Source organism: Chionomys nivalis, chromosome 8, assembly GCF_950005125.1.
Source record: "Chionomys nivalis chromosome 8, mChiNiv1.1, whole genome shotgun sequence".
NCBI classification, from domain to species: Eukaryota; Metazoa; Chordata; class Mammalia; order Rodentia; family Cricetidae; genus Chionomys; species Chionomys nivalis.
The window spans coordinates 74,781,516-74,794,502 of record NC_080093.1 but is presented as its reverse complement, the minus strand read 5'-3'; the positions used below and the strand labels follow the sequence as shown (position 1 = coordinate 74,794,502).

The window sequence follows — 12,987 nt, the reverse complement described above, 5'->3', positions numbered from 1 at the left end:
CGGGTGACGCCATTTTGGGGGTTTTATCTGTTTGTGTTTTTGCTTGTTTGGTTGGTTTTTGGTTTTTCAAGACAGGGTTTCTCTGTGTAGCCCTGACTATCCTGGAACTCACGATGTATACCAGGCTAGCCTCGAACTCACAGAGATTCACCTGCCTGTCTCCTGAGTGCTGGAATTAAAGGCATGCACCACCACTGCCTGGCTAGGTGATGCCATTTTCAAGGAAAAACAGAAATGCTAACTCTGGAGGGACAGAGATCAGCTATGTGCCTGACTGCCCTTCCAGATGTTGTCTAGGAAACAGCTTTAGCACGAATAGCCTCTGCTCCCGACACACAGGCAGGTTCTATGGAAGAACCAGCCTGCCTCTCATCTGCAGGGTGACAGAGACTGAAGGTGGGGTACAGGGGCAACACAGTGAGCATACCAAGCCCAGGCACTTACCTTTGGGGACAATACTTTGATCAACTCATTCAGGAAGCGGAACTTGGCCACCTCATTGTGGAACTTCTCCCCGCAGTGGTTCATGCACATTTCCAAAACCTGCAGGGTCCCCAGAAGGGAAAGTCAGCACTGGAGGCTTATCTCAAAGCATTACGGGAGCAACCCAAGGCTAACAAACCTCAGCTGCTGATGGGTAGAATCAGAGCTAACTTTCCCTCAAGCCTTCCTCAAAGCCCACGGCCTTTAGGAGAAGGCAAACATCTTCTGATCAAGCAAACTACGCTGGGCTTAGGCTGTGGTTCAGCTGGCAGTCTTTGCTAACATGCCTGAAGCTCTCAGTCCCAGCACCAGCAGCACAGCTGGGTGTGCACACCTGTAATCCCAGCGCTGGGGAAATAGGCGGAGGGTACATTTTTGAAATTCATCCTTAGCTACATTGCTGACTTCAAAGTCAGTTTGGGCTACATGAGTTCCTGTACCAAAAACAAACAGCCTGGTCTACAAAGCAAGTCCCAGGATAGCCAGAGCTACACAGAGAAACCCTATGGGGGGAGGGGGAAATGATGGGGCTGGAGAGATGGCTCAGCAGTTAAGAGCATTGGCTGCTCCTCTGGAGAACCCAGATTCAATTCCCAGCACCCACATAGCAGCTCACAACTGCCTGTAATTCCAGTTCCAGGGGACCCATGGCCCCAGGAATGCATGTGGTGCACATATCTGTGCATGCAAGCAAAATATACATTTGCATAAAATAAAACAAATAAATCGAAGAAAGAAAGAAAGAAAAGAAAGAAAGAAAGAAAGACGAACACAGCACACAGCCAGGCGATGGTGGCGCACGCCTTTAATCCCAGCACTCGGGAGGCAGAGGCAGGTGGATCTCTGTGAGTTCGAGACCAGCCTGGTCTACAGAGCTAGTTCCAGGACAGGCTCCAGAGCCACAGAGAAACCCTGTCTCGAAAAACCAAAAAAAAAAAAAAAAGAGAGAGAGAGAGAGAGAGAGAGAGAAAGAAAGAAAGAAAGAAAGACGAACACTAACTGCCCTTCCAAAGGACCTGAGTTCAATTCCTAGCTCAATTTCCAGCACCTACATGGTGCTGAATACTGTCTGTAACTTCAGTTCTAGGAGATCTGATACCCTCTTCTGGCCTCCCCAGGCACCAGGCACACGTGTGACACATGTGATGTACAAACATGCATGATGCAGACAAAATACCAATACACATAAAATAAGTATTTTAAAAAGCCAAAACCAAACAGTGGTCACTTGTGACACACAACTTTAACCCCAGCAGAAGCAGCTGAATCTCTAGCCAGGAGGGGCTACACAAGAAATTCTGTCTTAAAACAAAGTCCTCTGTCTAGAAGAGCCATGTAGGTGTGCAGAAGAAGCTCAGCGGGATGTTAAGATGACTCTGTGGGCAAGTGAAACTGGCCTAGGGTCTCCCCCTCCTCAGCAGTAGAAACCCGGCTCACAGTGTATTCCTAAGCCCAGACTAGTTTTTGCTTTTTCTTTCATTTCTTCTAACTAGTCTGGGCTTAGGAATACACTGTGAGCCGGGTTTCTTCTTGGAGATAGGTCTCCCTATTACGTATCCCTAACTGTTCTGAAACTTGATATGCAGACCAGGTTAGCCTAAAACTCAAAGATCTGCCTGCCTCTGTCTCCCAAAGGCTGAGATTAAAGGCATAAACCACCATGCCCTGCCCACAATGATTTAATAACAAATAAGTCTCTGTTTGTATCTCAGACAAAGCCTCAGGTCACAGCCCTGGGCTACCTAGAACTATCTAGCCCAGACTAGTCTCCCTTTCCCTGTCTCCAGAATGCTGAAATTACAGGTCTGTACCACCACAATTTTCCCCCAGGCTGCTCTCTAGCTGGGATTCTGCTGCTGTAACCTCCCAAGTGCTGGAATTACACAGCCAGTCTCTGACTTTCTTTTACAGATAGCAACTCCGTATTTTCAATTCTAGAAATAAAAAATACTTCATTTAAGCCGGGCGGTGGTGGCGCATGCCTTTAATCCCAGCACTCGGGAGGCAGAGGCAGGCAGATCTCTGTGAGTTCGAGACCAGCCTGGTCTACAGAGCTAGGTCCAGGACAGGCTCCAAAACCACAGAGAAACCCTGTCTCGAAAAAGAAAAAAAAAAAAAAAAAAAAAACTTCATTTAAAGGGGGGAAGGCTGGAGAGATGGCTCAGCAGTTAAAACCTGTTCCTCTTGCTGAGGAGCCAGGTTCAATTCCCAGCACCCACACGAGGGTTTACAACTTCAGGTCCAGGGGAACATGTATGATCTTGTGCCTCCATGGGCACCCAGGCATGGATATAGTGCACATACTTATACGTAGGCAAAACACGCATGCACATAAAGGTAAACCCTCTTTTTTAAGTGTTTCCATCAATATCTACATATTCAGAGAATTCATATTAAAATCTGGACTTGTGGTTTCTTTTGGGAACACGAAAATTCCAATAACACTGCCAAAACTTGGGCACAGCAACCATGAGCGAGGCCTACATAGCAGCTGCCCCGTACACAGGACAGCACGCACCAACTCCATCTTTCGTCTATGTTCACTCTGTTGTTTGCCAGCCCTGAGCCAAGCTGGGGAGGCAAATGAAAGTGAACCCCTCCTTTCCTTTTCCCAAAGTGGGCTCAGTGTTGTCTTAGTAAACACCTGGGAATTCCCCTAGCCTGTTGTCAACACCTAGAAAGGAGAACCAGTCTGGTGACTTCAGTGCTTTTTCTAGAGTTGGGACAGGAATGTGTGGGCTGAGTGGCCAGCCAACTCACCGTCAGGGCGTAAAGGGCTTCCTTCTCTTGTGGAGATTGGATCTTGTGGGCCAGCAGCCAGGGCGCATGTGTCGGCCTGAAGAAAAATCAAAACAGACCTGGACTCTGGGTGGGGTGGGCCACCTGAGCAACCTAGCAGCACCCACTCACTTCAAGCGGCCCCCCATTTCAGAACGGGGTCCCCCTGGCAGGGCTTAGGCACGAACTTCTCTCCCACCCTAGCTATGTGTGTAATACTGGAGTCAGTATCTGCTTGGCCATCCCAGAACAGCCGGCCAGGCAGTCAGAGGTCACAGCAACGAAGACCCCATCCATCCCGTGACAGCTACTCAGTGAACACCAGAGCAGGAGGACAAGCCCTGGGCTACTCCAGTCAGCTGACTATGCAGCCCATGCAGGTCAACATCTGCATAAACTACTACTTCCCAGTTCCTCTGCAGGGGAATAACTTCAAAGAATCTCGAAGGGAGACTGTGATTCAATGGTAGAGTGTATGCCTAGCATGCAGAAGGCCCCGAGTCCAATGCTCATCGCTGCAAATAAAAAATAAAGCTTTGGGGCTGGAGAGATGGCTCAGAGGTTAAGAGCACTGACTGCTCTTCCAAAGGTCCTGAGTTCAATTCCCAGCAACCACATGGTGGCTCACAACCATCTGTAAGGAGGTCTGGTGCCCTCTTCTGGCCTGCAGGCATACACACAGAATATTGTATACATAATAAATAAATAAATATATATATAAAAAAAAAGAAAAAGAAAAAATAAAGCTTTGCCATTCCTTCTCCTACATAAAACAGGGTTTTTGGTTTTCAAATCATAATAGAAAGATGCTAGGAGATGGCTCAGCAGTTAGAAGCACTTGGGGTGCATGCAGAGGGCCTGGGTTCAGTTCCCAGCACCCACATAGCAGCCCACGACCATTTCTAGAACTCCAGTCCAGGGAATCTGACCTCTTCTAGTCTCTGGGCCCCAGGTATGCATGTGCCGCATTTACATACATTCAGGCAAAACACACATACATTTAAATAAATCTTCCTTAATTTTTTTGTTTGTTTTGTTTTGTTTTGAGATGGGGTTTCTCTGTGTAACAACACTGGCTGTCCTGGAACTCTCTTTGTAGACCAGGCTGGCTTTGAACTCACAGAGATTTGCCTGTCTCTGCCTCTTGAGTGCTGGGACTAAATAAAGGCATGTGCCACCACTGCCCAGCATTCTTAAATTTTTCAATCATAACTAATTCATCAATGTTTCCCATTATTGGGAAACCTAATCCAATGTGTATTTTATAACATAACACAATTTAGTTAAAAAAGTAGCCAGTCATGGTATGGTGAACCTTTAATCCCAGTATTCAGGAGACAGACAGGCAGAGCTCTGTGAGTTCAAGGCCAGCATGGTTTACACATAGAATTAACTCTAGGGCAGCCAGGGATTCATAGAGAGACCCTGACTCAAAAAACAAAACAAAACAAACAAAAAAACAAAAAACAACAGCCGCAAAACAAATTGGTTTAAAAAAATACCAATTATTAGATTGTGGAAGAAAAAAAAGAATGAAAGCATCCCAGCTGCAGGCCCCAGAGCCAAGGGTCTGAGCTCTGCGTCAGGCTCCCAAAGTCGAGAGCATCTCTGCAGGAACTTACCCATTGGGGTCGGTGTTCACCTGCTCACAGAAATTCTGGATAGCTGACCAATCCTGCTCCACCGTGCTTGGGTCTGTGGCTTTATCTGTCAAGGAATCAACAATCAAGTTAAAGAAAGCATAACAAAAATCTGTACCTTCTGCAGAGGCTGTCACATCACAGCTCTAGAGTCAGACCAGTGGGCAGGTAGCTGAGAGGGGCAGGGCCAATGTCTGTGTTGTTCACCGCAGGCAGTGCCTGCCAAAAATGCCATGCCCTTTCTGAAGCTATGCTGGATGCATGACTGAGAAAAGTAACTAGTAAACGAGCAGCTATTTCTAGGGCCAAAGTTGGTCTGTGTGTGTCTCCTTCACGCCAGTGTCAGCGGCCCCCATCCTGGCTGAGGTGGCGCCTGGGAGCTGTCAGCTTCTTAGCCCATAACAGAGAGGCCGTAGCCTGCCACAAGGAAGCCTGTAGCTTTTCCTACAACATTCTCGAGGCTCTGGGTTGTTCACCCTTGTTCTGGCCGAGATCTTATTCTCGGGGGTGAAGTTTGATGTTATGATTTCTCTCCCCCAGCGGTCTTTTCCTCCTCTCAGACACCTACCCTCTCTTTAAGACTCCCCGGGAGACCAATGAGATGGGTCCATGGGTAAAGGCGCTTGTCACCAAGCTCAGTGACTTGAGTTGATCCCACATGGTGGAAGGAAAGAACTGACTCCAAAAAGGCGCATGTGCACACATACACACACACACACACGTACGGGTGGGAGGGGGTGCACACACGCACCCTAAAATATAATTTAGAAAAATTTTAAAGACTTACCAGAATTCCTTCTGCTAGAAAAAACTCCCCTCCCCATGCCTCTTCCAGGACCACATCTCCTCCATCCTGATCACCCAGGACTCCATCCTCAACCTAAGTCAGCCTAAACTGCTTCTCTCTGCAGTGACATCCTTGTCCCGTGGAGGTCATGTGAGAATCAAAGGACTGTATCCTAAACACAAAGCTCCCCCACCCCAACATACACACACACACACACACACACACACACACACACACAGGGCCTTATCTTACAGACCCCTATCTGCCAATCAGATCACAATCCAAACACTACCCTTTCCGAATGGCTGCCTTGGGAGCTGGAGTGGAACTCAGGTGTACAGCACTTGCTGAGGATGTGAAGCTCCCGTATCACAAAAGTAAAAAGATAAATAAGAAAAATTTAAAAATTCCTTAATCTTTAATTCCCACCATACAAAAGAGATGATGCCTCTCTCCCCCAATTATTTTTTCACAGGGTTTCGCTACTTTGTCTAGGCTGGTCCCCAACTCCAGGGTCTCAGCTTCCCAACAGCAGGTGCAGACTGGTATTTTAACCCATTTCTCTCCAACCACCACTTGATGCTCTAACCTAAATAATCACAAGCATCAATTAATGTCCTTGAACTCTCTTACTCTGTTTCAATCATAAAATAAGGAATATAACTTTGTTTTTGGTTTTTTCAAGACAGGGTTTCTCTGAGTAGACCCATCTGCCCAGGAACTAGCTCTGTAGACCAGGCTGGCCTTGAACGCTGAGATCTACCTGCCTCCCAAGTACTGGGATTAAAGATGTGCTCGCTACCATGCCCAGCTAGGAATATAGTATTTTCAACTGTCATGTGATTTAGGGAAAGTGTGTCTAAAGTGCCAGCACAGAGGAAATAATCAATAATTATTTAATTCTAAGTAGTCTCTGCCTTTTCCTATAAAAATCATACATATGCCTTATTGTACCTATAGGGATTAAAATCCTTGAAGCCAGATGTCACATTTCTCCTATAGTGCTTAGCACAAGGCTTTCCAAAGATATACAAAATACAGATGTTCCCTGACTAAGCATGAAGTAACTTCCCATAAAGATTACTCCAATAAGTCAGGCGGTAGTGGCTCACACCTTTAACCCCAGCACCCAGGAGACAGAGGCAGGCAGATCTCTATAAATTCGAGGCCAGCCTGGTCTGCAGAGTGAGTTCCAGGACAACCAGTGTGGCACAGAGAAACCCTATCTCAAAAAGCAAAACAAACCAAAAGATTACCCCAATAAACGTTAAAACAAAAGATTACCCTCCAAAGTCTGTTCATAGTTGGTGAGATGGCTCAGCTGGCCAAGCAACTGCTACCAAGCCTGACAACCTCAGTTTGAGCCCTGGGGCCCACACAGTGAAGAGATAACTGACGTCAGCACACACTTGAACATAACAAAATAAATAACATGTGGCTGGAGAGACAGGTCAGGGTTTAGGGGTGTGTACTGCTCTTGCCGAGGACCCGAGTTTCAGTTCCCAGCATCCATGTTGAGTGGCTCATAACTATCTGAAACGCCAGTTTCACGGGGATCCAATACCATCTTCTGGCTTCCTGGGGTACCTACACAGTGGTACACAGACACATAATTTAAAAATAAACAAAATAAAATGTAACAACTGTTTTAATTGTAAACCTTGGGGCTGAGTGATGGCTCAGTGGTTAAGAGCACGTAGTGAACTCAAGGACCCGGATTCAGTTCCCCGTACCCATGCTGGGCCACTCAGAACTGCCTGCAAGTCCAGCTTTAGGGGTCAGGAACCCTCTTTTGACTTCCTCGAACACCTGCACTAATGTGTACAAACACACATACACAAAATTAAAAAAAAAAATCTTAAAAAAAAACCAAGTTGCCTAGTTATTCTAAGAACCATCTGTAGATCTTTATGCAGATTTTTTAGCAGTGATTCTCAAGCTTTGTGCCTGAATCACCTGAAAGTGATTCACCAAGCAAGCTTCAGCTTCAAAACACAAGGTCAGGGTTGACACCTCAAAGAAATTTAGATCTGGAGACAAAGGAAAGGAGCAGCAGAGCCCAGCATGAAGAATCCAGCCTTGTTCATTCCCTTCTGCAGGATTCCTAGAGGAAGGACCCAGCACAGACAGGGTCCACTGTGGGAAAGGAAGTTAGAGAGCTCCCAAACCCTTAGCCACGGGAAGCAGCCAAAAACTCCACTGGCATAAGATGTTTCTTCTTTATCTGATAGATTTTGGGGCGAGGATCCACTCAAGGGTTACTAAGGCCCCAAAGTTATGGCTGTCACCTTCATTTTTCTCTAGCTGCCTGGTAAGCAGGACACCATGACAAAGTACTCAGAAGGGCTGGCACTGATGTTATCACCTCACCCTTTACTGCTGAGGAGACTCAGTTCCAGGCACAGAGCGAGAAAACCACACAAACAAAAGTTAGGTCCCAGGTCACCCTGGCTCCAAGTCCTCATGGGATGGCTTGGATCCCTGACAAAGGCAGGGCCGGGTCTTGGGAGAAGTTCGACTCCCTCCAGGCAGGAACAAGGGGATTTCTCACCGATACCTGCTCCGGCACCAGAACATGGCTACTACAGATAATCACTTAAAGAAGGAATGAATGTGTCTGCTGCGCGGGGCTAGGATAGCTGGCTGGGCCATAGCTGCCGCCACAGAGTGGCTATTTCAGTTCTGAAATGCCTCTGAACACCTAATCCCTGACTGCTCAAGCTATTTCGGAGGGCTCAGGCAGCCACAGAGAAAATGGCCCCCAGAGGACCCAGCAACTGGGTCTAACAGGCAACACAGCTGCTGGGATCTGTCTGACACAAACCTAAACCAAAGACAGAAGGGAACAGTCGGCAAAACCATGACAGGACCCCTTCTTTGTTGTGTGACTGTTACAGTCCTCGGGGCCCTGAGAAGGGACCTCCAGGCTCCTCACTGAGGCTGTCCTTGGAAACACTGTGGTCATGCATTTGGTTAATAAGAAGTGTTCCTAAGATTTGCTACAAGCCTGCTCCTGCTCAGCTCTGGGTCAAAGGTATTAGCCGTGGAAATCCTAGCTGTGAGTGAAATGGCTCCTAGAGTGACCATCTGAGAAGCCAAATGATCTCAGCCAGCTGCCAACCCATCACCAGGGTCATGACTCCTTCGCTAGGCGCAGAGTGCGCCTGAAAGAGGAGCCTGGAGGCTAGAAGCTGCCACCTCCAGGAACCCAACTAAACCTCCCAGCAGTGCCCACTGCCTAAGGAGTTCTTCCCCAGGGCAACAAACCTGGGCCCTACAGCCCATCAATCAATCATTCAGCCTTACAGGGAAACTGCCAGGACCAGCAGGAATGCTGTGATCTGGACTCCAGGCTAGGAGAGCCGCTCAGCTCTGGATTCTGAAACAAGTCGACTGCAATCCAGAGCCCCAGGGGTGGAATTAAAGTAGAGCAGGAAGGAAGACAGGCGGTGCTTGGGAGCAAGTCCAGGCGGAAGTAAGAACAAGGGGTCCACTTTACACTTCATTTTTACGAGACCAGAGTTAGAATCCACAGTCAGAGACCGAGATGACCACGTGTCCTGAAAAACAGCACAGTACTGGTAACACTTGAGACCCCACTAGGAGCCTGCTAACTGGATTACACTGCGCTCATAGAGGCTCTCAGAGCTTTCCATTAGGGGCAATGCTACATATATGCAGTTATATGGAATAATGATAAATGAACTAGCTAGCGTGGTGTGGTAATCAGCAACTCCAGCTCTCAGGAGGCTGAGACAAGAGGATTGCCATAAGTTCAAGACCACCTTGAGTTAAATATCAGTCCAGCCCAGGCTACATAGCAAGACTATGTTGAAAAAAGAAAAAAAGCAAAACAAAATAAAAAACAAACAAAAGAAAATCCCTGGGCAGGAGAGATGGTTCGATGTATAAAGGCCCCTGACACCAACCCTGGTCACCTGAGTTCCGTCCCCAGGTCCTGCATGGTGGAGAGAGGAAACTAAAGTGGACCTGTGTGTGTGTGTGTGTGTGTATGTGTGTGTGTATGTGTGTGTGTATGTGTGTGTGTGTGTGTGTGTATATATATATATATATAAAATAAAAAAATAATTTTTTGTTTTGTTTTTTTTCGAGACAGGGTTTCTCTGTGTTACAGTCCTGGCTGTCCTGGAACTCACTCTGTAGACCAGGCTGGCCTCAAACTCACAGAGATCCGCCTGCCTCTGCCTCCTGAGTGCTGGGATTAAAGACATGCGACACCACCGCCAGCTTTTTATATTTTTTAGAGCATAGTTTCAGAAGCAGCTGCTTCGTGTTCCTTTGGTGAACTATCCTTTCTCCAATCCGAAGTTCAGCGGGGTCTCCTCTCTATCCTCTCCCGTTCTACTGATCTGGTATTCTTCCTAGTTCATCTTCTTGGTCACCCAGATTCCAAGATAGACGCAAGCCAAGCCAAAAGGCCCACGAGCAGAACGGCGACTTTTGAAAATCATGGTGAAATGACTCCTGACTCGTTCCTGTCCCGAGTGTGCAGGGAGCAGAGAAATGAACACATCCAAGAAAAGAAACAAAATCTCAGGGACAGCATGGAGCTTTGGGGTTGGGACCACACCTATTCGAAACCTTTCTTTCCATAACCCAGTTTATTGGGTACTTTTGAAAGACCTGGATAAATCCAGACCCCTCCCAGCAGGAAAAAAATAGAGCCAAAATTCTAAGCAGGGAGGGAAGAATCAGAAATCTAGGATTAGCCGGTTCAGTTTCAGGAACTAGCTGAAGATAAAGTTAGATTGTAATCTTGAGAATAATCTTGAGAAACAGGGAGTTGCCCCCTTGTGATTATTATTGGTATTTTTGGAATTTTCTATGATGCCCTCCCTACCCCTTTGGATTACTGGACTGTGGTTTCTTGGTACCTGTCAATAAACCTCGTGTGATTGCAGCAAGGACGGTCTTTTGTGAGTTACTGGGGGGGTCATCCCGAGGCTTGAGTGAGTCTCCCCACTCCGGGGGTCTTTCACTTAATACACTATATTAAGGCACTATTTAAGAACTTTATAAAAACGTGAAGCCAGATAGTGGTCTTTAATCCCCAACTCAGGAGGCAGAGGCAAGCAGCTCTCTGGGCTACAGATCCAGTTCCTGGACAGCCAGGACTACACAGTGAGAACCTGCCTCAGAAAGAAAAGAAAACAAACTTCATGAAAATTTACTAACGTTTTTTGATACTCCAGCAACTCTAAGGAGAAGATAAAGGGAAGATCCACCAATGGTTTTCTTTCCCCTCTTGTCAAAACAGGTGGGGCGCCGGGAGATGGTGGCACACGCCTTTAATCCCAGCACTTGGGAGGCAGAGGCAGGCGGATCTCTTTGAGTTCGAGACCAGCCTGGTCTACAGAGCTAGTTCCAGGACAGGCTCCAAAGCCACAGAGAAACCCTGTCTCGAAAAACCAAAAAAAAAAAAAAAAAAAAAAAAAAGACAGGTGGGGCTTCCTCCGCAACACCTGTCCTGACCATACCCCGCCCTCCTCCAGCTCTTGTCTCTACATCATTCCACCGGTCCTCCATCCTCAGCACTCCTGCGTTAGACAGCAGCACTGTCTCCACGCGTACATGCTCTCTCTCTCTCTGTAAATACTTGTGGAAGACAGAGGTTAATGCTGCGGTATCTTCTCCATCGCCTTCCTACGTTTACTCTTTATTTTCTGAGATAAAGTCTCTCTTTGAAACTGGAGCTCTCTGGTTTGCCTAGCCTGGCTGGGCAGCAAGGCCCTGAGATCTACCTGTCTCTGCCCTCTACAGCTACGTGCAGAGACATGTCGTCATGCCTGACTTTTTATGTGGTTCCCGGGGATCTCAGCTCAGGTAGTGACACTTGTGTACTAATCACTAGCCCTGTCCCCAGCTCCTGCTGTACACGTTTCTGACGAGCACTCAACATCCCAACTGAGAGGGGAAATGGAGGTGGGCAGACAGGCGGCCCCTGATCCAACCCTCTCCACGCTGAAAAACTTGACATGTCTGGAGACACCTTGGGGTGTCCAGACTGGCAAGGTCAGGTGTGTAATTGGCATCTAGTGGAGGTCAAGATGAATTTAAATGTTCAGTACTGCACATGACGGTCTACCATGCTCGGAATTTAGGCGCAAGATCACAATCACAGAAGTTAATAGCCCGTCCCCAACACCGTGCAGGCCAGCTGTGCACCTTCACGTTGTGGTTTTCTCCTCTGACTTCTGAACTTCCGCACCTTCCTCAAGTCCGCAGCTGTGACAAGGACTGGCGCACGAGTGACTAGTTTGCATGTGCAACCACCTTTATCTCCTTCCCCAGACCTCCCCAAGACAAGCTGTTCTTCCTCTCTACAGCCACACCCTGGCCCCACACTTCCCATTCAGGTTCCCAAGGGCTCCAACACCTTAAAGCCCCTCCACAGTGACCGAACATGGTCTTAGAAGCCAAGGAGAGCTACCAAAAGGAACACCACAGAAAGAGGGGCTCATGGGCCCTCTCTATTATTCTTAAATTCCCACTGGATGTCTCCTCCCCTTCCTTTCACAGCCAAACACCATAAAAAGAAAACATTTGCACACCCACCCTACAGATTATCCCACTGCCCTTCAACACGTTTCTTTTAAAGTAGTTGCCAACTTTTGAAGAAACTCAAGGAATTCCTCATAAAAAAGTTGAGTCTAGCCCTCTCAGAAAAAGCAGAGGATCTAGGAACATTGTGATTCGCTGCTACCTGGCTAGAGCTGGAGAGCCGAGTCCTCAGACAGCCTTCCTGAAATATCCACTAGCAGCTGGCTCTTACCCTACCCGGCGTACATGTTTTCCTCCAACTCGAATCTAAGCCTGCTGTTCCCACCACTTCACAAACCTGTTCCCACCATGTTACTCAATGCTCTCTCAATAACCTTTTACCAGACTCAAAGTTCCCCTCCCTCCAGTCTCCATTTTGAAGCAACTATGGGCCACACCCCTCATTCTGTGGCTCACTCCAGCCCAGCTTTCCTGGTTTGCTTCTGTGCCTTCAGGCTACTAGTCTTGTCTGCTTGAGAAATGTGGAGGCTGCCCAAGCTCCAGCTCTGTTCTACACACACACACACACACACACACACACACACACAACAGCCTGGCTCCAAACCACATCTCCCGCTCTTACCCTCCCTGAAGCCCACTGAAGGCTCACAGAGCCTCTTCCTGACTACCTTGCAAACTTCATAATACATAATCCCTCCTCCTCATGGTAGGGCATCCATAATTACTTCTGACTCCTGGAAACCAGAGATCCTTCCCATTCTTCATCTCCTGAGTCCA

General features: G+C 47.6%; 1 protein-coding gene across 1 annotated transcript in view; it reads right to left on the bottom strand.

Annotated features, from left to right (window-relative positions):
• Gga2 (golgi associated, gamma adaptin ear containing, ARF binding protein 2) overlaps positions 1-12,987 on the bottom strand; it is a 38,940-nt gene that overhangs the window by 23,957 nt on the left and 1,996 nt on the right. The window contains exons 2-4 of the mRNA XM_057779593.1: positions 4,884-4,968; positions 3,244-3,319; positions 445-543 (exon numbers count right to left, since the gene is read on the bottom strand). Coding sequence (XP_057635576.1) covers positions 445-543; positions 3,244-3,319; positions 4,884-4,968 — 260 coding nt within the window. The remainder of the gene's footprint in view (positions 1-444; positions 544-3,243; positions 3,320-4,883; positions 4,969-12,987) is intronic.